This window comes from Oncorhynchus nerka, linkage group LG16, assembly GCF_034236695.1.
Source record: "Oncorhynchus nerka isolate Pitt River linkage group LG16, Oner_Uvic_2.0, whole genome shotgun sequence".
In the NCBI taxonomy this organism is placed as follows: Eukaryota; Metazoa; Chordata; class Actinopteri; order Salmoniformes; family Salmonidae; genus Oncorhynchus; species Oncorhynchus nerka.
Genome location: NC_088411.1, coordinates 25,306,336 through 25,332,310, shown reverse-complemented (window position 1 = coordinate 25,332,310; position 25,975 = coordinate 25,306,336). Strand labels below are relative to the sequence as shown.

The following is a 25,975-nucleotide window of genomic DNA, read 5'->3' as shown; positions in this document are numbered from 1 at the left end:
AGAATTCTGATTCTGCTAACGACAGTAGTTTCTAAAAAATATATATAATGTTTCATTGTACTTGCTACCATGCTACAAAAATCAACCATGGTAGTACAATGTAAAAAATAATAATAATTACAACTAGCAGCATGTAGTGAAAGCATGGTATTTGTTTACAATGTATTATGATGGTCTGTGTCCCACTGTTTTTCAGGTAAAGAGAGAAAAAAATTGTAGTAATTTATGGTATTCGCATGATTTATGCGATTTATGGTACTCGCATGATGCAACATTGGCTCTGCAACAACAGTACCCTCTTAAACCCTTTTAGCTCATAGTGAAAAACCACAACACACACATATAGTAGTGTAGTCTACTCTCTTCAACCTTGGGACCTGGATCGGGTATGGTGAGAAGAATTAAGAAACCTTGAAAATGAAAAATAGTTTATCTGGTGCTTCTCTCTTCAATACAGTTTTCAGTTGTCTCTCAATCACCTGACTTGGCTACACTTATAATTCTAAATAGCAACATACTAAAACATTTGTAAAAATGTATTAATTATCATAGCTCATAAAAAATTGCTTGACTGGAGCTAACTTTAGCCAACGTTCGCTTCTATGCAAACGGACTTTTATCAATAAAAAAATCGAAACATTACAAAAATGATAAAATATCATTACACTCTGCGTAACTTGGTGTTTCATATCCTATGTTTAATAACTCGCTCACCGTGATTATAAAGTTTAAAATATTTTGTTCATCTAGTGCTTCTCTCTTCAGTTTCCTGTTTGGCTTGGCTCTCTCATTCCGACTACTAGGCAGGCTAGCGCGTGAAGCTGTAGAGTGCGAGCGGCTCCCACTGCGTGCTGAAACGTGCACAACACCCCTTGACTATAAATAATGTAACGACCAATACTGTAAATGATTAGTATACCCCATATAATCTCACATTTCAGGTTGGCAAAACAGGGAACCAAAACATGAGCAAAAAACGGTACTATTAATACAGAAAGTTTTACCCCTTTTTCACAGCAACCATTTCCTTTTTCTTTGATGTTACAAACTAAGGACAAAATCGTAGCCTGCCTCTGACTTTATCAAAAAATATAAATTAATCAATATAATACCAACCAACCTCTTTTGACCTTGCAGGGTTTATTTATTTAATGCATTATACTGCCATTGTACTATGGTAATGAACAATTAATAAAGATGGTACCATATGATAATTTTTGGTACCATTTATCATAATTGTGCATTACCATGGTAGAATATAAACTCAGCAAAAAAAGAAACGCCCCTTTTTCAGGACCGTGTCTTTCAAAGATAATTTGTAAAAATCCAAATAACTTCACAGATCTTCATTGTAAAGGGTTTAAACACTGGTTCCCATGCTTGTTCAATGAACCTTAAACAATTCATGAACATGCACCTGTGGAACGGTCGTTAAGACACTAACAGTTTACAGACGGTAAGCAATTAAGGTCACAGTTATAAAAATGTAGGACACTAAAAGGGCCTTTCTACTGACTCTGAAAAATACCAAAAGAAAGATGCCCAGGGTCCCTGCGTGAATGTGGCTTAGGCATGCTGCAAGGAGGCATGAGGACCGCAGATGTGGCCAGGGCAATACATTGCAAAGTCCGTATTGTGAGACGCAGAAAACAGAGCTACAGGGAGACCGGATGGACAGCTGATCGTCCTCGCAGTGGCAGACCACGTGTAGCAACACCTGCACAGGATTGGTACATCCAAACATCACACCTGCGGGACAGGTACAGGATGGCAACAACAACTGCCCGAGTCACACCAGGAATGCACAATCCCTCCATTAGTGCTCAGACTGTCTGCAATAGGCTGAGAGAGGCTGGACTGAGGGCTTGTATGTGTTGTAAGGCAGGTCCTCACCAGACATCACCGGCAACAACGTTGCCTATGGACACAAACCCACCGTCGCTGGACCAGACAGGACTGGCAAAAAGTGCTCTTCACTGACGAGTCGCGGTTTTGTCTCACCAGGGGTGATGGTTGGATTCGCGTTTATCGTCAAAGGAATGAGCGTTACACCGAGGCCTGTACACTGGAGCGGGATCGATTTGGAGGTGGAGGGTCCGTCATGGCTGGAGTGGTGTGTCACAGCATCATCGGACTGAGCTTGTTGTCATTGCAGGCCTTCTCAACGCAGTGTGTTACAGGGAAGACATCCTCCTCCCTCATGTGGTACCCTTCCTGCAGGCTCATCCTGACATTACCCTCCAGCATGACAATGCCACCAGCCATACTGCTCGTTCTGTGCGTGATTTCCTGCAAGACAGGAATGTCAGTGTTCTGCCATGGCCAGCGAAGAGCTCGGATCTCAATCCAATTGAGCACGTCTGGGACCTGTTGGATCGGAGGGTGAGGGCTAGGGCCATTCCCCCCAGAAAGGTCCGTGAACTTGCAGGTGCCTTGGTGGAAGTGTGGGGTAACATCTCACAGCAAGAACTGGCAAATCTGGTGCAGTTCATGAGGAGGAGATGCACTGCAGTACTTAATGCAGCTGGTGGCCACACAGATACTGACTGTTAATTTGGATTTTGATCCCCCTTTATTCAGGGACACATTATTCCATTTCTGTTCACATGTCACAAGTCACATGTCTGTGGAACTTGTTCAGTTTATGTCTCAGTTGTTGAATCTTATGTTCATACAAATATTTACACGTTAAGTTTGCTGAAAATTAACACAGTTGACAGTGAGAGTATGTTTCTTTTTTTTGCTGAGTTTATAATGCTACTGGTAGCTCGCGATTGACCTTTTGGAGACACAAGGTCTAGGGTGTCTGGGGTGATAGTGGTGTGCGCCATAACCAGCCTTTCAAAGCACTTGATCATTACAGATGCTAGAAACAAATATTTTGCTGCACCTGCTTTAACATCAACGTATCTGTTTACGAGATCAAAACATGTATTTTGGATTTGATTGGTTTGGTATCAAAAATGTATTTACAAATGTATCCCCATCCATGTACAGTCGTGGCCAAAGGTTTTGAGAATGACACAAATATTAATTTTCACAAAGTCTGCTGCCTCAGTTTGTGTGATGGCAATTTGCACATACTCCAGAATGTTATGAAGAGTGATCAGATGAATTGCAATTAATTGCAAAGTTCCTCTTTGCCATTCAAATTAATTAACTGAATCCCCCCAAAAAGGCTGGAGATCACTCTGTCATGCTGATTGAGTTTGAATAACAGACTGGAAGTTTCAAAAAGAGGGTGGAATCATGCTTGGAATCATTGTTCTTCCTCTGTCAACCATGGTTACCTGCAAGGAAACACGTGCCATCATCATTGCTTTGCACAGAAAGGGCTTCACAGCCAAGGATATTGCTGCCAGTAAGATTGCACCTAAATCAACCATTTATCAGATCATCAAGAACTTCAAGGAGAGCGGTTCAATTGTTGAAAAGAAGGCTTCAGGGTGCCCAAGAATATCCAGCAAGCGCCAGGACCGTCTCCTAAAGTTGATTCAGCTGCGGGATCGGGGCACCACCAGTACAGAGCTTGCTCGGGAATGGCAGCAGGCATCTGCACACACAGTGAGGCGAAGACTTTTGGAGGATGGCCTGGTCAAGAAGGGCAGCAAAGAAGACACTTCTCTCCAGGAAAAACATCAGGGACAGACTGATATTCTGCAAAAGGTACAGGGATTGGACTGCTGAGGACTGGGGTAAGGTCATTTTATCTGATGAATCCCCTTTCTGATTGTTTGGGGCATCTGGAAAAAAGTTTGTCTGGAGAAGACAAGGTGGGCACTACCATCAGTCCTGTGTTATGCCAACAGTAAAGCATCCTGAGACCATTCATGTGTGGGGTTGCTTCTCAGCCATGGGAGTGGGCTCATTCACAATTTTTCCTAAGAACACAGCCATGAATAAAGAATGGTACCAACACATCCTCCGAGAGCAACTTCTCCCAACCATCCAGGAACAGTTTGGTGACGAACAATGCCTTTCCCAGCATGATGGAGCCCCTTGACATAAGGCAAAAGTGATAACTAAGTGGCCCGGGGAGAAAACATAGATATTTTGAATCCATGGCCAGGAAACCACCCAGACCTTAATCCCATTGAGAATTTGTGGTCAATCCTCAAGAGGCAGGTGGACAAACAAAACCCCACAAATTATGACAAACTCCAAGCATTGATTATGCAAGAATGGGCTGCCATCAGTCAGTATGTGGCCCAGAAGCTAATTGACAGCATGCCAGGGCGGATTGCAGAGGTCTTGAAAAAGAAGGGTCAACACGGCAAATATTGACTCTGCATCAACATCATGCAATTGTCAATAAAAGCATTTGACACGTATGAAATTATTGTAATTATACTTCAGTATTCCATAGTAACATCTGACAAAAATATCTAAAGACACTGAAGCAGCAAACATTTTTTGGAAATTAATATTTCGGTCATTCTCAAAACGTTTGGCCATGACTGTAGATGTGTTAGCTGACAATGTCACAAAAACGATGCGCAAGCTTCCGTGGGGAAGAAATCCGCGAGTTGTTGTAATTCTGCATGGCCAGACAGCTACCAACAATGACAAGAACTTTCACGTGCGTTATTTTAAGTGACTCGTTTGAGCTAGTTTAATCTTGTTCTTGCATCATGTCTTGTTGAGGGGTTATGAATGATTTCGGGTGAATGCTAAAATGCACTAGCTAGCTAACCACTGTAACGATATATTTGAGAGACAATTGCTAATTGTGCAAATATTTATGTTTTTAGTAAACTTTGAAGACGAAATACAGTTAACATGTTGTCAACAATGTAAACCAATCACTTCTGCTTCGCCCCATAGTTGCACACACTTCGGTTTTGTTGCGAAACAACCAACCAGTTGCATTATCAGTGGTTAGAGTTGGACATTATTTGAGGAACATTTGTTTGTGGAACATGTGTTCCGTGTCTGTTTCCAGTCGGTAACATTATTCGCCTAGTGTGCATCTCTGAAACTAGCTAGCTAGTAGCCGCTAAACATGGCTACAGTTCTCCCACCCAGACCTTGCGATAGCAACCCTGCAACACCGGGAGCCCAGTCTATAAAGGTAAACTTGGCAAATAAAACGTAACAGAATATACACATTGCTGGCCAAACATGCTAATCATTTGTTTAAGACAACATGCAAAGCCGGTGCGCGCTAACGACAACACATCAACCTCTTAACTCCTTTGTTGTCATCAAACCTACCGCCGTTTCGCTAGTTAGCAACGTGAGAAATATTTACAAATGACTATTTTATAGTGGTAGGCCAGGTTAGTTACTAGTTTTATTCAGCGTTGTTGAACGCAGGCCACTTGTAATGTAGATAGTTGTTAGCTATGTTACTGTTGGAGGGTCGATATGTTGTAACTTGTCGTTGTTAGCAAACGACTAACATTACTACTTAGTTATCCATACCGTTAGCTAACTAACTTGCTTAGCTAGCATAGTGTCTCGCTATCTAGCTAGGTACCTAGCTAGCTGTTTAGCGTGCCAGTATATAATTGTTTTTGTTTACATCGTGTGTGTCATTAGACTTCAGTCCAAGTCGAATGCTCGTTGGTCGTTAAAACATTTTATTTAACCTTTATTTAACTAGGCAAGTCCGTTTAAGAACAAATGATTATTTACAATGACGGCCTACACCGGCCAAACCCGGACGACGCTGGGCCAATTATACGCCGAGATGCAGTGGCTTAGACCACTGCGCCACTCGGATCTGACTGTGATACCAATTATTGGTATAACGTTACTATCTGAAACAAAGCCCTGCAAAAAAATCCTTATAATCCAGAATGTTGAATACAATTGCATTTGACCTTACTCGAGCAGTTGTCTGTGCGGTTGGTCCTTCAGATGGTCAAAATTGGAGACAAAATATTAATAGGAGGGCCTCCCGAGTGGCGCAGTAGTGTAAGGCTACTGCCCTGGGTTCGATCCCTTTCGGTTACTAGTCCAACGCTCTAACCACTAGGCTACATATATATATTTTTAAAACTTTTACCCCCTTTTCTCCCCAATGCACAAGGCCTATATATAATATCCACAGGAAAGTATTATTTATCCGACTTTTTAGAGCGCTGGTACTGCCATTAAGGTTTATCACCTGGCACATGTGCAAAACCATGTAAACACCTGCAAGACTTGGGAGAGTATGAATGCATACTTCCGTCTTGTGCACTTTCTCTGGGTCATGACCAAACAAATTCTTGATTGCCACACAGAGATCTGCGTTTTGAAGTCGGTTTAATAATTATTTCCTGTCGTTATTTTGTTCTAAATTTCAACCAGTTGAAGGACCAACCCCAAGGACAATCGTCAGAGTAAGTTCCATTTTTATTCAACATTCGCTACATACGAGGGACGTTCTATGTAAACGTGCGTGGCTATGCTGCACAGGCAATGGAGGGCATCGTCACAATTGGGACTAGGCCTACCTCAATGCTAGCCACAGGAGGTTGGTTGCGCCTTAATTGGGGAGGACGGGCTCGTGGAAATGGCTAGAGTGGAAATGGTATCAAAACACCTAACGCATGTTGGTGCCATTCCATTTGCTTCATCCCAGCCATTATGAGCCGACCTCCCCTCAGCAGCCTCCACAGGCTAACCCAATAATGGACTACATGAGCCTAATTTTACTCCTTATAGTCCAAGGACCTTATGTGTTGTGCTTCGAGGCGATTGGGCTTTATAAGCCATAATTGATAAATACCATCTAAACGAGAATGCGTTCTCAATTGCGGTACAGTTCTAAAAACATAAAGCCCTTTACTTTCATATCACATAAAAATAATTTCACGAAAGCTAAATATACACTTACTGTTAACTCGTTTTAACACAGTTGCAGCCAACAGTATTTTTCAGTGACAACAGGTTTGTGGCATTAGTCTTCCGATTACACAAATAGATGTTCAGAGACGCAGATGGCTAATTAGAACATGTAGTGGTATCCGTCTTCAGTCTGTGGCCGCGGTCCAAAAATGAAAAAGACACACCCTCGCCCACTTACTCTTACCTTATGCCATCTTGGAGGGTGGTCCAAATGATTAGCCAAGCAAGGGAAGTTTGCAACGTAAGCCCCTCAGTCCTCAAATTTTTAGTTGGCTTTGCGAGTGTACGATGTTCACTCTGGGCCTGAAACTCCCCATAATTCAATGTGTGACGATTTGTACATCCGCTAAGAAAAGTCCCCGAAAACGTAAAAACAACATCAACGGAGAAGTCACCATACAAGTGTAAGTAAAAATGAATGCAAATAAGTTTGAATGTGCTACTAATGCACATGACGGCACAAACATCTCGTATGTTTTTGTTTATCTTTTGCAAATTGTAGAAATAAAATATTTTCCTTCTTCAGAAGTTCAAGCTAGGGAGGCTAACGTTAGTTAGCTAATTAATATGCTAGCTATCATACAGTAGGTCTATATTAATAATTATATAAGTAGATATGCACTCATTATTGACTGTAGTGCATATAAAAAGCACCCACATGCTACCGGTGGCTGAAAACTCAATCATCGCGGCATGAACGAGAGACACATTTCCGGTCCATTTAAAAATCATTCCTTCCTCCCTTGCCCTGCAAGTGTATACTCGTCAGACGTCATGATACGTCATCAGAAGTGTCCACTTAAGGCGGGAGGCCAAGATGGCGGCTTGAACAGAGGCTTTTTTTACCGAGCTCCGCAACAAACTTCAGAAAGATTGTGGGAAAAAAAACACGTTTAATTTGTTCAAGATATAAGAACTTTCCTGGGACTGGAATAATAATTGGATCATTTATTTTGGCGTGTCCATGTGACAGAAAAAGAAAGGAAAAAGCTATCAGTTCTATTGCTAGTCAACAAGCGAGGAACGTGCTTATAGACAACTGCCATAAATACGCTTGCCCTATGGATAATCTCATGCTTTCGAATGCTGTTGAAGATGATGAATTCCCCTCTTCACCGGTTACTCTACGCTAACCTCCACCCTCCAAAATAACCCAACATGAACTCTGACATCGTGGCTACCCTCTCCTTACTCATCAACTCCATGTCTGATGCCATTGAGAAAATGGTAGGCGCGAACAACATGGTTATCCAAGGCTTGAAAAAGACTGGAGTTTGAATGATGTGAAAATTAGTGGCAGAAGTTGAAAAAAGTGTGGAAAAGAATAACAAGGTCTACCATAGTCTCACTGGTCTGGAACAATACACAAGAAGATGGAACCTGAGACTTTACGGCATGCCAAAGGTGGGGAATGAGGATGTGCGACAGGAGGCTATCTGCCAAGCAGTTATGCCTGCAGAGAAGAACAAAGTTGGTGATATCATTGACGTTGTGCATCGCCTCGGCAAGAAGCAACCACAAAATGATTCAAGACCAAGGGGTATAATCATCCTCTTCACTGCCAGATTCTACAGAAATGCTAGCTCAGAGTTTATGGTATAAGATATTTTCACTTTAATTTGACTTAAATGGTGCAAATCTTGGTTCCTCATCGCTTACCTTCACTGCTCCTATGTTTTTGACTAATCCTACAGTTTACTTTTAAATAATCTTTGTTGTTTTGTCTTTGTCTATAGTTTCTCTTAGTGCTAGGGGGTTACAAAACAATGTGAAGCACAAGGCCTTATTTTTATTTGCTAAACCATTTCGAACAGATTTTTGCTTTTTTCAAGAGTCTCACTCAATTTCTGCCAATGCCAGCCTCTGGAGGTCACAGTGGGGCAACGGTATTTGGCTCTCCCATGGATCTGAACGCTCCGCTGGTGTCACTACAATGAAAAATACCTTTGGTGGTAATATTCTACACTCGGAATGTGCCCCTTTGGTCACTTTATTTGCCTTATGATCAGTTACAATGACATTGCGCTCATTACTGTAAACTTCTATGGGTACAACACCAAAAATGAGACTGAGTTGCTTGAATCTATAGAGAAATATATACTTCATTGGTTATCTAAATTTCCCAATTTGTTATTATTGATAGGAGGGGACTTGAACATTTACTATAGATAATTCAACTGATAGATGGCCACCAGGTAGGACAACCAGTCAGAATTTGGGTTTAATACTTTGTGGAAAAGTTTGATCTTACTGATGTATGGCGAGCGATGGTTTCCGGCCGACAGATCGTTGATTTGGAGTAACAAAACCGCTCCAGACAGTCCAGAATAGATTTTTGGCTTATATCCAAATGTATTGATAGTGAGTGTGTTACTACAAATATTTGTACAACTCCACACAGACCATAGGGCCATTTACATTGATTTCAAAATATTTACCCTTGATACTGACCTTGGTAGCGCATCCTACTGGAAGCTAAATGGCTTGTTATTAAATAATGATATTTTGAGGTAAAAGATCTGCTTTCACACTTTTGGGAAAGGGCTTGTGAAGAAAAATCTTATTGCAAATTTGACTTACTAAATTTGAACTCTCATTAAAAAAAACTAAGAAGAAGCTAAATCAATGGCTACAAAGGGACTTGTCTTATTGCAAGAACTGAGAGCTCTTTAAATTTGAGTTTTCCAAATACCTTAGAAAATATGGTCGTAATCTGGCTAAGACCAGAAGAGCTCATGGCTGTCAAAGATTGTGTGACACCTTCATATTATGGTATTCCAGTGAAAGAAGAACTTACATATTTAGGCATAACCATTACTACGGATCAGAAGTCTAGAGGCTTGCTAAATTTGAACTCTCATAAAAAAATACTCAGAAGAAGCTAAATCAATGGCTACTGAGGGACTTATCTTATTGCAAGAACTGAGAGCTCTTTAAATTGGAGTTTTCCAAATACCTTAGAAAATTTGGTAATAATCTTGCTAAGATCAGAAGAGCCGAGGAGGAAACGGTGATCATTAAGATAACTTCCCTTTCTCAGAGGTCCCCAGCCAGCCCCTCTGGGGAGAAGATGGAACTGATAGAGTTACAAAATAACCTGGATAATATATATAGAGAGATAAAAAGCAGGAGCCTTTATTAGATCTAGGAAAAAATAGATTGAGGGAGAACAGAATTCATCCTATTTCTTTAGAGTTGAGAAATTTCACTCTACAAATAACACTATCCATAAGTTAAAACTTGTTGAGGACGTGGTACCGAAGTGGGGACCACAATCAGCAGAAATGCTCAAGAGCGCCACCATAGAGGTTGATAAACCTCAAACTTTCATTAAAATTGACATACAATATACTGAATTAAAGCTACACTCGTTGTGAATCTATCGACCAAGTCAGATTTGTAAAATGCTTTTCGGGGAACGCATGAGAAGCTATTATCTGATACCATGCACCCTCAAAATACTCCACCGTCACCAAAAACGACAGATTTTGCGTTAGCCGTCGCAAACGAAAACGCTGAAATAAAATATAAAACATTCATTACCTTTGACGAGCTTCTTTCTTGGCACTCCTAGATGTCCCATAAACATCATTTAGGGTCTTTTTTCGATTAAATCGGTCCATAAATAGCCTAGATATCGAACTACGACTCCGTCGCGAGTAAAGAAAAAAAAAAGCATTTCATAACGTAATGTAATTTTTTAAAATTCAAAAAGTCGACGATAAACTTTCACAAAACACTTCGAAATACTTTTGTAATGCAACTTTAGGTATTAGTACACGTTAATAAGCGATAAAATTCCTCAGGAGGCGATGTAAAAAGATTAGCTTGTCTGTGGAAAAAATGCTGTCTTGAAAAAGTCGAACCAAAATCTGGGCGGGGACAGTAGGAAAGGAGTTCCCTTGTTTCGGTTAGACCAAGAATCAATTGCGCAACAAATGACGTGACTCTAGACAACCTGGCGAAGCTGTAGCCAATGAAAACTCGGCTCTATGTAATTCTGTTCGCTTTTAACAATTGCCTGTAGTCACGGAAGAATATATTTTTCCATTTTCAGTGAACAGATTTTCATGCACTATTCGATGAAACGCACGTTCCGTAAATGCCACAGGCGTGATTTAAACAGTTTTGGAAACGTCTGAGTGTTTTCTATCCACAAACACTAATCATATGCATATACTATATTCCTGGCATGAATAGCAGGGCGCTGAAATGTTGCGCGATTTTTAACAAAAAGCTGCGAAAATCTGCTTGAATTCTGAACTTCCCTAAGAGGTTAAAGACACAGTCAACTTCTGACCAACTGGAATTGTGATTAAGTGAAATAATCTGTCTGTAAACAATTGTTGGAAAAATTGCTTTTGTCATGCACGAAGTAGATGTCCTAACTGACTTGCCAAAACTATAGTTTGTTAACAAGAAATTTGTGTAGTGGTTGAAAAAATGAGTTTTAATGACTCCAACCTAAGTGTATGTAAACTTCTGACTTCAATTGTATGTCCCTTAAGGTCCTTGTGTAATGTGATATTGTACACCCTAGCCCTATTGTCCTTTGTATATTATTTATATATACTTGTGATCCTACATGTACGTCCTGTGTTGATAAATAAATGGTCTACTTCATTTGATGGCTGATGGGATAGGGTGTGTCTTAATATGGGCAGGTGGGATGGTAGCGTCCCACCTGGCCAACATCCGGTGAAATTGCAGAGAGCGCGAATTTCAAATTACAGATGTATAAATATTTAACATTCATGAAAATACAAGTATTATACATAAAAATAAAGCTTAACTTCTTGTTAATTCGGCCGCTGTATCCGATTTCAAAAAGGCTTTGCGGCGAAAGCACACTATGCGATTATCTGAGGACAGCGCCCCACATACAAAAACATGAAACATTTTTCAACCAGGCAGGTGCGACACGAAAGTCAGAAATAGTGATATAATAAATGCCTTACCTCTGAAGATCTTCTGTTGGCACTCCAAAAGGTCCCAGTTACATCACAAATTGTCCTTTTGTTCGTTAAAGTCCTTCTTTATATCCATATAAACTCCGTTTAGCTTGCACGCTTCATTCAATAATCCACCGGTTTCCCTCCTTCAAAATGCATACAAAATGAATCCCAAACGTTACCAATAAACTTATCCAAACAAGTCAAACAACGTTTATAATCAATCCTCAGGTACCCTAATAGGTAACTAAACGATCAAATTTAAGACGGAAAGTATTATGTTCATTACCGGAGATAAATAACAAAGAACGCGCTTTCACCCATGTGCATGGAAACACTACAGCCAAAATGGGATCCACTTAGAAAAACTACAACTTCTAGCTCATTTTTCCAAAAACAAGCCTGAAACTCTTTCTAAAGACTGTTGACATCTAGTGGAAGCCCTAGGAACTGCAATCTGGGAGGACTTCGTCTCATAATAAATATGACATCCATTGGAAACAGTGGTAGGCTGAATTTTTTTTAAATTAAATTTTTTTGTGGATGGTTTGTCCTCGGGGTTTCTCCTGCCATATCAGTTCTGTTATACTCACAGACATAATTTTAACAGTTTTAGAAACGTTAGTGTTTTCTGTCCAAATCTACCATTCTATGCATATCCTAGCTTCTGGACCTGAGTAACAGGCAGTTTACTTTGGGCACGCTTTTCATCCGGACGTGAAAATACTGCCCCCTACCCAAGAGAGGTTAAGTGTTTGGATCGTAACCTGTGTTTTTCGCAAACAAGTGCCGCAACATGGAAATTCCATGTGCATTCACAATGCAGCTGCGCTTCTGCCAGCAACGGGTTGGGTCTCATGGTGCGTTCCTTTTCAGATGATATGGCATTGCAACTGTACCTCAATTCCACCTCGCAAAGTTCACATTTCCTTGTCATTTAACTTCTCAAAGTGTTACCATACAGGACATTGCTGCTATCTCTCGCCTTTCTTTTAAATTTTTCCAACTGTTAACGACAATGACGTAGTCGTGGACAGTCGACGCCAAAGTAATTGATTCCTCCTTTTACGTCAACTGAAGATTAGATGCCGTATGGGATCGACTCTTAAGATTCAGTAGTTTTGGAACGGAGGAGTCTGATTTAGTTGGCAAGACTGAAACAGTTGCAAAACAATTTGCAACTTAAAGGAGAGTTTCTATTGGACAAATGCAGGTAGGTCTCTCCCTCGCCGTTTCATTCAGTTTGCTTTCGTTTAAGAAACATTTTGCAACCAAATCTGTGTAATGAATATGCCCCAGGCGAGGGAGAGCGAGGAGTGAGCAAGCAGAAAAAAACAGTGTGCATATGCATTGGTAATCTATCTTGCATGCCTCGCAAATTCACCAAAGTAGCCTAAAATTATATTTAAATTACAGAACTTTCCCCAGCCTTAATAGCCTATTGTCTAGTTAGGCTATAACACAGAATTGTTTTGTGGTAACTGCACTGCCATAAAAAGGGTTTGGGATTTTTCTTTAATGTTAAGGATTCCAATTTTGTTTAAATGTTTTGACATTTTAACGTTCACATTCTTAGTGTGTAGTAATTTAACCGTTAAAAAAATATATACATATTTCTTGCTGATAAGAAAGATCTGTTCCTTCTGTTTACAAAACTGTACCGGAAATATGCGTGTTAACGTTTAGAACAAGCATCGGGGCTCTTGACAAAACACCTTCGGCACGAACATACTATCGTCAATAGATGGGTACAGTGCCTTCAGAAGGTATTCATACCCCTTGACTTATTGCACATTTTGTTGTTACAGCCTGAATTCAAAATGAATTATGTTTTTTCTCACCTATCTACACAGAATACCCCTTAATGACAAAGAAAACAACATGTTTTGAGCTTTTTTTTCTTCAAATTGATTGAAAAGAAAATACAGAAATATATATAATTTGCATAAGTATTCACATGTCTGAGTCAATACATGTTAAAGTCACCTTTGGCAGCGATTACAGCAGTGAGTCTTTCTAGGTGAGTCTAAGAGCTTTGCAGTTTGCACACCTGGATTGTATCAGTCTTGCCATAGGTTTTCAAGTGGATTTCAGTCAAAACTGTGACTAGGCCACTCAGGAACTTTCAATGTTGTCTTGGTAAGCAACTCCAGTGTATATTTGGCCTTGTGTTTTAGGTTATTGTCCTGCTGAAAGGTTCATGTGTCTCCATGTGTATGTTGGAAAACAGACTAAACCAGGTGTTCTTCTAGGATATTGCCTGTGCTTAGCTCTTACGTTTAATTTTTATACTAAACTCCTCAGTCCTTGCCGATGACAAGCATACCGATAACATGATACAGCCACCACCGTGCCTGAAAATATGAAGAGTGGGGCTCAGTAATGTGTTGTGTTGGATTTGCCCCAAACAACACTTTGTATTCAGGACATGAAGTTCATTTGTTTGCCACATTTTTTGCAGTTTTACTTTTGTGCCTTATTGCAAGCATGATTCATGTCCTTCCTTCTTTTCACTCTGTCATTTAGGTAAGTATTGTGGAGAAACTACAATGTTGTTGATCCATCCTCAGTTTTCTCTTATCACAGCCATTAAACTCTAACTGTTTTAAAGTCACCATTGGCCTCATGGTGACATCCCTGAGTGGTTTCCTTCCTCTCTGGCAACTGAGTTAGAAGGCCTGTATCTTTGTAGTGACTAGGTGTATTGATACACCATCCAAAGTGTAATTAATAACTTCACCATGCTCAAAGGGATATTCAATGTCTGCTTTTTAAAAATGTACCCATCTACCAATAGGTGACATTTGCAAGGCATTGGAAAACCTCCCTGGTCTTTGTGGTTGAATCTGTTTGAAATTCACTGCTCGACTGAGGGACCTTTAGAGATAATTGTATGTGTGGGGACAGAGATGAAGTAGTCATAAAAAAAGTCATGGTAAACATTATTATTGCATACGGTGAGTCCATGCAACATATGTGACTTGTTAAGCACATTTTTACTCCTGAACTTAAGTAAGGCTTGCCATAACAAAGGTGTTGAATAGTTATTGATCAAGACATTTCAGCTTTTCATTTTTAATTCATTTGTACACATTTCCAAAAACATAATTCCACTTTGATATTATGGGGTATTGTGTGTAGGCCAATAACACATCTACATTTAATCAATTTTAAATTCAGAATCTAACACAACAACATGTGGAAAAATTCAAGGGGTGCGAATACTTTCTGAAGGCCCTATAGTTGGCATCTATGAATGTGTTAACTCTAGGCTTGCTTTTTACATGTCATTTTTTAAAACATTTTAGTCATTTAGCAGACGCTCTTATCCAGAACGACTTACAGTAGGTTGTGAGGCCAGTTGGACGTACTGCCAATTTTTCTAAAACAATGTTTGAGGTGGCTTATAGGAAGAGAAATTAACATTAAATTCTCTGGCAATAGCTCTGGTGGACATTCCTGCAGTCAGCATGCCAATTGCACACTCCCTCAACTTGAGACACTGTACTTGACATTGTGTTGTCACAACTGCACATTTTAGAGTGGATTTCTGCAATCTTTTATTTCAGCTCAAGGAACTTGGGACCAACACTACATGTTGCGTTAACATTGTTGTTCAGTGGCCAACAAACTTTAATTCTGGAGAGAACTATTAACTTCAACAAGTAATAGTTCAGGTGTTTTGTGTATCCTAACTGTATTTTTAGGATGACATTGAGGAAGTTTCCAATGATGGCAGTCAAGCTCCAAAAAGGCGGCGCATGGGTTCAGGCGACAGTTCCAGAAGTTTCGACACCTCCAGTCAGGAACTTGGGTATGTTGTAAGGTCGGATCTGAAGGAGTAGATAGACATATTTGCATCACTACTTCCTAATAGACCACACCCAATCTTTGTTAACAAACAGTTAGGCTGTTTTTACACAGGTAGCCCAATTCTGATCTTCTTTTTTTCACTAATTGTTTTTTTGATCAATCTCTTCAGAGCTGATCTGATTGGTCAAAGACTTAATTAGTGAAAGAAATATCAGAGAAGAAATATCAGAATTGGACCGGTCTAATCGCAGCCTCTGTGTCTAATAACATAAGACTTTACCCTGCTCTTAACCTTTCAGTCGTACATGTGTTTCCCCAGGCCCACATACTTCTCAGCAGAAAATCTGACTGAGTACAGGTGGCCCTCAGATGGCAGTGGGGAGTACTATATGTTGCAAGAACAAGTCAGTGAATATCTGGGAGTGACTTCATTCAAGCGAAAATATCCAGGTGATGTGGCTGAACGTTTGGCATATATGGTATAGGATCATTGTGTGTAAATTTGATGATTGGGCTATAACTGGGCTATAACTAGGCTATCTGTAGACTATACTGATGTTCAACTAGTCACTCTCTGGCTAACCATGCCTTACCTTAATAATAAATGCCATTTAGCAGACGCTTTTATCCAAAGCAACTTAGTCGTGCATGTATACATTAATACACCCACTACCCTGGTGTTACAAGTGCATGTTCAACCAACTGAGCTACAAACGACCATCAATGGAAATAAGCCTTCAGGCATTGTCTTTTTTTAATGTATGTAATGTTGTCTCCGGCTGGAGTAGCCTACTATTTTTAATTATCCAATATATTATTATTTTAGATTTGGAAAGGAGAGACCTCTCCCACAAGGAGAAGCTATATCTGAGGGAGCAAAATGTCATCACCGAGACACAGTGCACCTTGGGTGAGAACTTAGAAACATGTAATTGTTGCGTAACCAGGATGAGCTTGGAGTGTGACATAGACCAATCAGGGCCAAAGCCATCCCAATAGTTGTTTTGGAGAATTAGGCCACTCCTTACCTTGAAACTGTATACATTAAGTAATTGTGAATCTCTTTTTCCAGGTTTGACTGCTTTACGAAGTGATGAAGTCATTGATTTAATGATCAAGGAGTACCCGGGCAAACATGCTGAGTATTCTGTCATTCTCCAAGAGAGGGAGCGTCAGAGGATAGCAAAAGAGTACTCTGTAAGTACTCTCAGCTCCGCAACATTGACACTTTTTTTTATAGCTTTGGTGTGGATGAAAAAAGGGAGTGTGTTATGTTACAACAGCCTTTTGACTTAAGTTCCCAGATTATATTTTCACTCACAGTACATTAACGGTTGACATGGTTATTCTATATGTTGTGTGGTAACATTTCATTTTTATATCCTAGAAAATGCAGCAACAAAACCCTCAGAAGGTTGAAGCCAGTAAAGTGCCAGAGTACATAAAGAAAGCTGCCAAGAAAGCTGCAGAGTTCAACAGTAACTTCAACCGGGAAAGGATGGAAGAGAGAAGGGCATATTTTGACCTTCAGACACATGTACGTTAATACCTTCAATAAACAGAGGCTTAGTAGTCATACATATTTTGTATGTGTTCATAAGAACTCTCACGTGTTCATGTTGGAGTAGATACAGTATATCGGTACATTGGTAAACTGTAAGACTTATTTGTGTGAATTTGAACGTGTAATTGAAGTGTGTTTCAAATGCAACTTTCGAACAGATTATCCAAGTACCCCAAGGGAGGTATAAAGTTCTTCCTCCAGAGAGAACCAAGACTGGACCCTATCCAGTGGCCCTCATCCCTGGGCAGTTCCAGGACTATTACAAAAGGTATGGGTCACTAACCAAAAAACTAGTCTTCATTAATGAGGTCCTGACCTCTAAAGATATTTGAATAGCTGATAAATTGATGTTCCTGTGTTTGATACAGGTACTCTCCCAATGAGCTGCGCTACTTGCCCCTGAACACAGCCCTGTTCGAGCCCCCCCTTGACCCGGAGCTGCCTGCCCTGGACAGCGATGGGGACTCGGATGATGCAGATGAAAACAAGGGAGAAGAGGGCAAGAAAAATTCAGTAAGGAACTGGATTCTGGAACTCTTTGTACACGCTTCATTTGATTTCAGAGTTTGAGATGCAATGACATGTTGTATTGTATTACCTGTAAATTCCTAGAGATGCTTTGTAGGTTGACTGTAAACTTCTTGGCAGCTTGCTTGAATAGTAAGAACTGAATTGTGTTTACAGGACAGCTCATCTGGAAACACCTCAGATGGGGACAGTCAGGACAGTGGAGTGCAGTCAAAGGGCAAGGCCAAGGACAGGACTGCCACCCCGGCTAAAGATGCCACCCCACGCCTCAACCAACACAAATCTGTCCCTGGGTACAAGGTAGAAGAAAAAAGCCCCTGACTTTCTCCACCAGCACTTCTTTTCCCTTTCCCCTACTCTGGCACCTCTTCCAGCTTCTTCAGCACTTTCAGTAGAGAGACCCTCCTTTGTCCCAACCCCAATTTCTGGCCCTGTCACTCCTAACACACACACTCCACCAGGTGGCAATAGTTCTCTCTTGGGGCAACACTCTGCCTTCCCTCTTCCACTTGGTCCAGTTTGGTTGTGAACCAACCATATGGTTAAAGAGACGTTCCGGATATTTGACGACTACTTAAGTATTATTTTTAAACCTCCCGCTTTGGGCTGGATGTGGCAATGTGTAGTTCATACATGCATAGTCTATGAGCATAATTATTGTCTTACCTCAATTAGCCACAAAATCCCTAGTTTGAAAACAACTGTTTTCTGGAAGCTGTGTTTTGAGCAATGCAAGCTTGGCCCACGTGGGCAGGCCCCATAGCAATTAGAGTTCCAGCCAGTCTGCTTCAGCCCTTTGCCATTTGAGTGACAGCTAGCAAGATGCACATTGACGAGTTGCACAGTGAGAAGAAGGCGGCTGGCCCAGGCATGCCCAGCATTATCCAATGAGGTTGCAGGGCGGGCCCAACGACTCGGTGACACAGCGAGCAATGACGTACTGCATGTAAGCAATTTTAGGGGAACCGTTCTGGTTCTTCAGCGTTACTTTCAGAACTACTGGCTAAAAAGTATGCAAATCTTCCGGAAAGTCTCTTTAAAACAGTGATGGTTCTATACCAACCGTATGGTAATACACTGATGGTTCCGTATCAGAATTTATGAGCAATAACATTTTGGAGTAGTTCTGTCACATCTAGGACATGTTCTTCACTGCACTTTTGATTGGTCTTAAAGACTTGTACATTTTTTACCCTATTTGAATGTCTTAATATACCTCTCTTCTGTGTACTTGGCAACACACTAATTAAGACAAGAGACCAGTTACAGTATATTTGGCTGCTAGATTCATTGTTTTTAAACATATTTCTTATGATACATACTTTATAAGATGCATACATTTTATTTAGTAGTAGCACTAAAATTACGTTAATACTTGAGTGTTTAAAAGTTTTATAATTAAAATTATGTCTGTGTATATTAGTATGCTTTTAAACCAGTATTCTTGTGCCGTTATTCTATAACGGTTGTTTGATATAACCTTACAGACTGTTCTTTGTTTATTATGAGACTGGAGAACACAATGTCAGTGTGTCAGAGGCCTGTTAATACACATTCTATATGTTGGCTTTTTTACTTTCGGTTGCCTCTGAAAGTTATTGTTGTGTTAAGTTTAAATTATTTGATAAGAGAATGGCATTTCCGGGATCAACATGATCTACCTTCTGGCAATTTACTCTCATCGGTTTTACTGCAAGGGCAACATGGCAGAATTGATCAAATTTAGTTTGCCAAAACCGACAGCAAGAGCAGTCAGCACAAATATACATAGCTTGTCATGGCATGACTAGTATTACGTATTACTACACTACAAACACCATATCATACATCAGGATTTGGTCATTGATTGATGTGGAGAGCTCATACCTTTCCACAGGGATGGATTTGTCTGTTATGTTTCCAATCAGCATGTTTCCACACCACACTTTTAAACCAAACTTTGTAAAACCTTTGTCTACTTACCCTCGCTTTATTGTTAGTATGTAATGCGTCATAGATGTGTTCGAATTTAACAATAACTTTCCAATATCGGCGCTCATTAAATTAAGACTGAAGCCAATACAGATACAATATTTGCATAAAAATGTACTCAACCTATTAATGTTGCCATAGAAAACATGGCATTAAAGTTTACTTTTATTATATAATTTTAATGCAAGGTAGAGTTCAGGGACTACAATAAATTATTATTTTCATAATCGTAATGGTATAAATTGCTTGTGTTGGCACTACACTGCAGGGGTAGCCATCTGAAGCCCAACAGAAAATATATAACCTTTTCTTATGTTTTGCACCAGTCAAATGAAACATTTTCAGGATGGCAACACCAAGCGGGTTGACATTTTGAAAATAGGTGATATTTTCATGAAACACACAGCGTACTTCATACTCATGGGCTGTATCCTCCCAATTGATTGCACACATTCCCAATATTTGTGCAGACTGCGCACCTAAGTAGGTACAGTTTATGTTGATCCTTCAAAGCTCAATTTGTATACTTCTCACTCTCAGAATTTAATGTGTCTTACATGTTTGATTTGAGTGCAATGGCATAAAGGTGTCCCTTTGATTGTCATACCTTCCTTTGGATACATTTTTGTTCTCCTAGTTTAGCTGGCACTCTTTCTGTGAAGACCTCTTGTATTCAATTAGCTATGTCCTTTATTAACTTAACTGTGTGTCTCTAATCTCTGATTCGCCCTCCCACGTTTCGTTGTTTGTTTCTTAGAAAGGCTTTAACTGCTCTTATCTAATCCAGTACTTTTTATGTAGGAAAACGTTTGATATGTCAGTATTTAGACACAGTTAACCATTGAAATAAAGATTTCAAACAAATAGACTGTACAGAGATGTTTTGATTGTGTTAGCAGCACAGAGACTGAGGTCCTGTAAAGAAATATATATCTGCAGTGAAAGAGGAGTTTTCCTTCTGTCAGAAATGTCTTTGGCTAACTGCCTTTTTATAAATGTGGGTTAACAATGGGTGGAAACACCTCAGTCTCCTTAGGAGGGACATTGAAGTGTTTAACCTGCCATGAGCGCTGATGGGGGACAGCATGGCACATCCAACTTACTCTTAAATCAACTTGACCTCTTGGTTTTTGCCTTTTGGAGCTCTTGACCCACGACTATATATAAGTGATGACTACAAGCGAAGATTTGATGTGGGAGGTTCTCAAAATTAGACAAAATGCTTTTTTTTGTCATTCTTATTTGAGGGGGTGAAATAAGAAGCACCTAACAAGATTGGATCGATTGCGAGTGAAAATAAATGTGTGTGTATGTATGTATATATATATATATATATCACATCCTATGAGGCCTTTTAGGCTTTTACACATTGTACAGTATGTGTGTTGCTCAGAAGCCCTTTGTCACATGGTGCACTAGGCCTTGTTGCTAAAAATTATAGCATTGTTCTGCCCTTGCAGCCTAAGGTCATACCCAATGCTATTTGTGGCATTTGTCAGAAGGGTAAGGAGTCCAACAAGAAAGGAAAGCCAGAAGCTCTCATTCACTGCTCACAGTGTAAGAACAGTGGTAAGTGGAACTTCTGTTTTGTTTTTAAATTAAAATTGACAAATCACACTAGCTTTCATTTACAACATAGCATTGTTCATAATGAACATAAAGCTTCTAAAATATGAGCAAAATAACTTAGTTCGATTAGCCTAGTCGGGATCACAAGTTGGGATTATGCCGTGTGTTTTGAAGTAGTGCTGTGGTGCGAGCGATGCCCTGTGTGTGTGTATGTGTGTGTGTCCCAGGTCACCCATCGTGCCTGGATATGAGTGAGGAGCTGGTGGGCCTGATTAAGACCTACCCGTGGCAGTGTATGGAGTGTAAGACGTGCACGGTGTGTGAGCAGCCCCACCACGAGGAGGAGATGATGTTCTGTGACAAGTGTGACCGGGGCTTCCACACCTTCTGCGTGGGCCTAGACTCCATCCCTCTAGGTGGGCTCTCTATTGGTCTTTTCAAATACTTTAAGGATGCCTCTACTTCTTTCCTTGGTGAAATCTTTGATGGAATCATTGCTTACTCCTATCAATGCGTGTGTTAGATCAGTGATTATTTCATGGAAGGAAGGGACTCTGTCGCGCACTCTCTTACTTTCTCTTTATAGTCTCGTATGGAGTTTTGTGGTGATTTGAATTTAGCTGGTTTTATGTGAAACAGCATTATTAATTTGCTTAGCCAACTGAACTACTTTTCGGCTTGGGGTGAAGACTGCCAATTAAGTTTCTTTTGTGCAGTCAATAAGGGTTGTTTGTTACCTCAATTTGCTATAGTTAGTGTAGATGCACATTAAACATCCGAAAGTTCATGTTTGGAATGTGGTCAAAGTGCTTTAAGTGTTGAAATCAAATGTTAGAAATAGCTGTTTTTTGTCAGATGCCTTTTAGTCTGAAGGATCCCACAATGCAGTCTATTTTTTAGCCTTTGGTTTGATGTGGCTCTACTGTAATATGTAACATCACAGTTTTTTCTCCTCAGGTTGCTGGGTTTGTGAGTGTTGCATCAAGGAGTTCTCAACGCCCAAGAAAAAAGGAGGAATAAAAACACCCAAAAAAATCTAAATCTGCACACAAATAGAATGTGATTACTGACAGTGATCAACTCAACAAGCTAATCCTCAATTTTAAAGATACTTTTTGTACTTTTGATTAAGACTAAGTTTGGTAATCCTGTATATATGGATTTACTTTGTCACAATTGGATTTGAAATGTCATTGCCACTGAAGTAAAAAAAAAATAATAACCCATGACTGCCCTGATGTTTCATTAAAGAAAATATTCTTTATTTATAGCCTATTCCTCTCAGGTGACAGTTACAATAGAATGCTAAATCAACCACAACATGTTATGTGAAGTTTCTAAGGTCATAGTCAATAGAACCAGACATACAGCAGGCACCACAATAGCTCCTTGTGCATATTTGACAAGGACTGGCTTAAAAGCGACCAATTAGTCACCTGGAGAGCACGGCCCTGTTTAGCATCTGTCTAGGTGAGAGTCAAAGGGGATCAGTTTGCCTCTTACTGTCCCTTTGGGCCCAGGTGATGCTGTGAAGTCGTATAGCAGCTGCCACGTGGCGACCAGGTAGACTACACTAAGTGACAGATGCATGCATGTCCCTGTCATCTGATAGGTGAAGGTGTGGAGTACAATGGGCAGTTGGGTACAGCAGCGAGCCACACTGTAACAATACGCGTGTGAACGCTTGGCATTAAAAGGGCAGTGTTCCACTCAACAGCCGGTGTTTATTTTGAAGAGCCCAGTCAGTAAACATAACAGCGTTCAACAACTGAAGCCTGGCTTGGTCTGTTGAACAATGAGAATTGTGTAAATTGCCCTCTTATTTGCAATGTATATCAGCCAGTAGTTTAAAAAAATTATATATATCAATCAATCAATCAAATTGGTGCTAGAAGAGGAATACTGGAAATGTGCAGTATGCTGTTTTTTATGCATGCTGGTCTTAAGGGTGCAGTAAAAGTTGCTGTACTTTATATGAAATTACCACTAGATGGAAGCCAAGAGCTATCGTTGAGACACCTTTGCTTCCTCCAATATCTCTAGTTGGAATGAAAATGCTGTGTCCGACCCTCGCTTGTTCTGGGAACCTCCACTCTGCTCGTTCCTGTGTCCTCTGCTCCAGTAGCGGTACATGGGTACAATCACTGGGGAAGCCAAGCCAGGAAAAAAATGGCATATCACAACCTATGTGTTGTGATAATATCGTTGTTTGCTCTATAACCTGTTAGTTCCTATGCCTTGAGACTGTCATATACTGTATATAGGCTGAGACAATAAGAAGACACGGTGGCAGAATATTTTCAACCACACCTTTGATTCATCACAAAACTAGAAGGCAACATCTGTCCGGTAGAGTCCACAAAGGATATTGCATGTAACAAACAGTTACATGACCTACAGCATGGTCAATCAAGTTAATGTTTCTGTCATTTTCAGACTACTAAACTATTGTTTTATAACACTAGAGAGTTACAGCAAGTCACAAAAAAATCAGGAGCTACCACTATTCCAGCACCATTTCAACTAAAATATTGAAACTATTTAAATATTTAAAATGTATTCCAATCAACGGAAGCTAAATATCATGTAGCTGTCCATGATACTGATTAATTTCTCTCTGTGTGTGTCCATAATTATTTTTAAAAAACATGTTGACTCACCCTACTTGTAGAGAAATGCCAATGCCATCCTTTCTTTCATTTTGCCGAAACGGTCTATGACCATCATACAGTACACGCTTTTAGGTTTTGTCTTAGGCTACCTGACTAGCTAGCCTAACTTCCTTTCATGGGCAACGATGAGCCAGCTAGTTAACGTTAGCCTACTACATAGTTACATGTTGAACTTCCATCCTCTCAGGCCAGGGGCACAACGTATGAATTTATGGTTGTACGGAGAATTAAGTAAATCCACAAGTCCAAATCCCTATCTCCTTCCATGGCTAATTTAGGAAAGGGCCAATTTTAGCTAGCTAGCCACCAGAGGACAATACAATACAATGAGATGCAACATCTCAAAAAAACAAATTGGTGTGCCAGGGCCATTCACAGTTCAGCTCACTCAGTTCAGCTCAATGTTAATTGGCTATTAATTGGAAAAGTATGAAGCACAGAGAGTCTAGGGATACATAATTGTTAATATTTTCTTGGTCAATTATTTTGTGAAACCTGTCTTCCCTTGGCAACCATGAATACACGCCACTGCTAGGCTCCCATACATCTCTCATATGGCTTGCTTCTGTCCCTTGGGTCAAAACTAGTGTTGCAAAATTCTCGGAACTTTCCCCGGTTTTCCAGAAATGCTAGTTGGAAGATGCTGTATTTCCTGCTTGTACCCTCCTTATTCCAGGTATCCTCCAACTGGGATTTGGGAAAACCAGGAAATGTATAGAATTTTGCAACCCTAGTCAAAACAAACGCTGGATCACTTGTTATTATGTATCAATTATTAATCAGGCATGCCAATGGAAAATACAAACTCATTAGGGCTTTTAAATTAAAAGGCCTCTCTGCTGTTTTGACTTGGAGTGGGTATAGGCTCAGGATGTAATGATCCTCTCTTGTTGCCAGGCTGTTAAACCAGGCTGAGCGCAGACAGCAGCATGGTTATGGGACCGTCCTCATGCATATTTGACTAGAGAAGGCTTTAAGCCGGGGCACCTGCCTCACACCTGTTGCCCATCCACAAGGAGAGTGCCCTCGCCCCTGTGGACAAGCTGCTTAAGTGGAGACTGGCCATGCAGTAGTCACCTTTCACCGCCGTTCCGTCTCACCAGGCTGGAATGGAGCAGTTAATGGGGGGGTGTCATTTGAGGGAAGTAAAGAAGGGAGTGTATGAATGGAGGGCATTTGCTGGTTTTGTTCCAGTGAGGTATCTTTAACCAGTTATATCGTACTCCAGAATAAGGCCTAAACTGATGATAAACCACAGAGTTAATAATTGAGGTGTTTGAAGTGTTGGTGGATCTACCTTTGATGTCTTTGGTGTTGACTGGGATGTGTCTGTGTGGGTGTAGGTTACTAATTTCCATCTCTCTCTGCTATGTTAAATGTTTTGTTTGTCACAGGGCTGGCACTAGCCATTTGGGGCCCCTAAGTGAGATTTGGTTGAGGGCCCCCCTCTTGATGGCGGAGAGAGAATTCAAGTTTCAAAGTTAATTTCTTACAATACTACACATTTTGCCATTGGTTTAGAGAAAATGTGGCAGTTTTAAAGCTCGTTTTCTGCTGTTCTACACATTTTGCCATGGGGCGGAGAGAACTTTTAGCAATTTTATGTTGCTTATGCCTGGATCTGGACCTGGTGTGACAGTGCCACACCTGACCTGAGTCTGTCTGGTTCAGTCATGATCTATCAAGCCAGCTCAATGTTGTGTGAATGTAGATACACTTATTAATATTATTTTCACACTTGAGCAAATCTAGAAGCCTGGTGAAAAGCCCTCCTTCCCGGGTATAGTGCACTCTGGTTGATGAACAGGACCTTTAGGACATTAATCTGCATTGACAACCTTCTGATCTCTGTAATCTCGTCTGAGTAGCAGTCAGCAAACTAGTGTGATTGTGTATGTTATTGTCAGGGCCACATAGGACCTAGACAGGGGTTCTCCAGTTTTTACCACTCACTGCTTCAGACCAACAGCTGGCTGCAGCTGCTCTCCAGTTGCACCACATGCTTGAGTGAGTTAAGTGACCGGCTGCACAGCCAACACTCACTACGAAGCTTCGCACATGGTCCCCCC

General features: G+C 40.5%; 1 protein-coding gene across 5 annotated transcripts; it reads left to right on the top strand.

Annotated features, from left to right (window-relative positions):
- The first annotated feature begins 373 nt into the window (after positions 1–373).
- phf10 (PHD finger protein 10) lies at positions 374–22,948 on the top strand. Of its 5 annotated transcripts, none has more exons than XM_065002538.1 (12): positions 374–391; positions 15,497–15,603; positions 15,922–16,052; positions 16,429–16,512; positions 16,675–16,799; positions 16,990–17,139; positions 17,325–17,434; positions 17,535–17,679; positions 17,851–17,994; positions 21,126–21,234; positions 21,462–21,650; positions 22,192–22,948. In XM_065002538.1, exons 1-12 carry the CDS (start codon positions 389–391, stop codon positions 22,272–22,274), a joined length of 1,380 nt encoding a protein of 459 aa, XP_064858610.1. In that variant the 5' UTR covers positions 374–388; the 3' UTR covers positions 22,275–22,948. The 5 variants fall into 5 exon arrangements, with proteins under 5 accessions (XP_064858610.1, XP_029541097.1, XP_029541095.1 ...); XM_029685237.2 differs by lacking the exon at positions 374–391 and adding an exon at positions 4,459–4,579 and having other exon boundaries at positions 21,165–21,234; XM_029685235.2 differs by lacking the exon at positions 374–391 and adding an exon at positions 4,459–4,579.
- Positions 22,949–25,975: the final 3,027 nt, after the last annotated feature.

Coding starts and splice junctions, on each gene's coding strand:
- phf10 (XM_029685235.2), top strand. CDS start 4,493: ATGCGCAAGCTTCCGTGGGGAAGAAATCCGCGAGTTGTTGTAATTCTG. Junction 16,053..16,428: donor ATTCAAGCGAAAATATCCAG/GTGATGTGGCTG, acceptor TTATTATTTTAG/ATTTGGAAAGGAGAGACCTC. Junction 17,435..17,534: donor TTCCAGGACTATTACAAAAG/GTATGGGTCACT, acceptor TGTTTGATACAG/GTACTCTCCCAATGAGCTGC.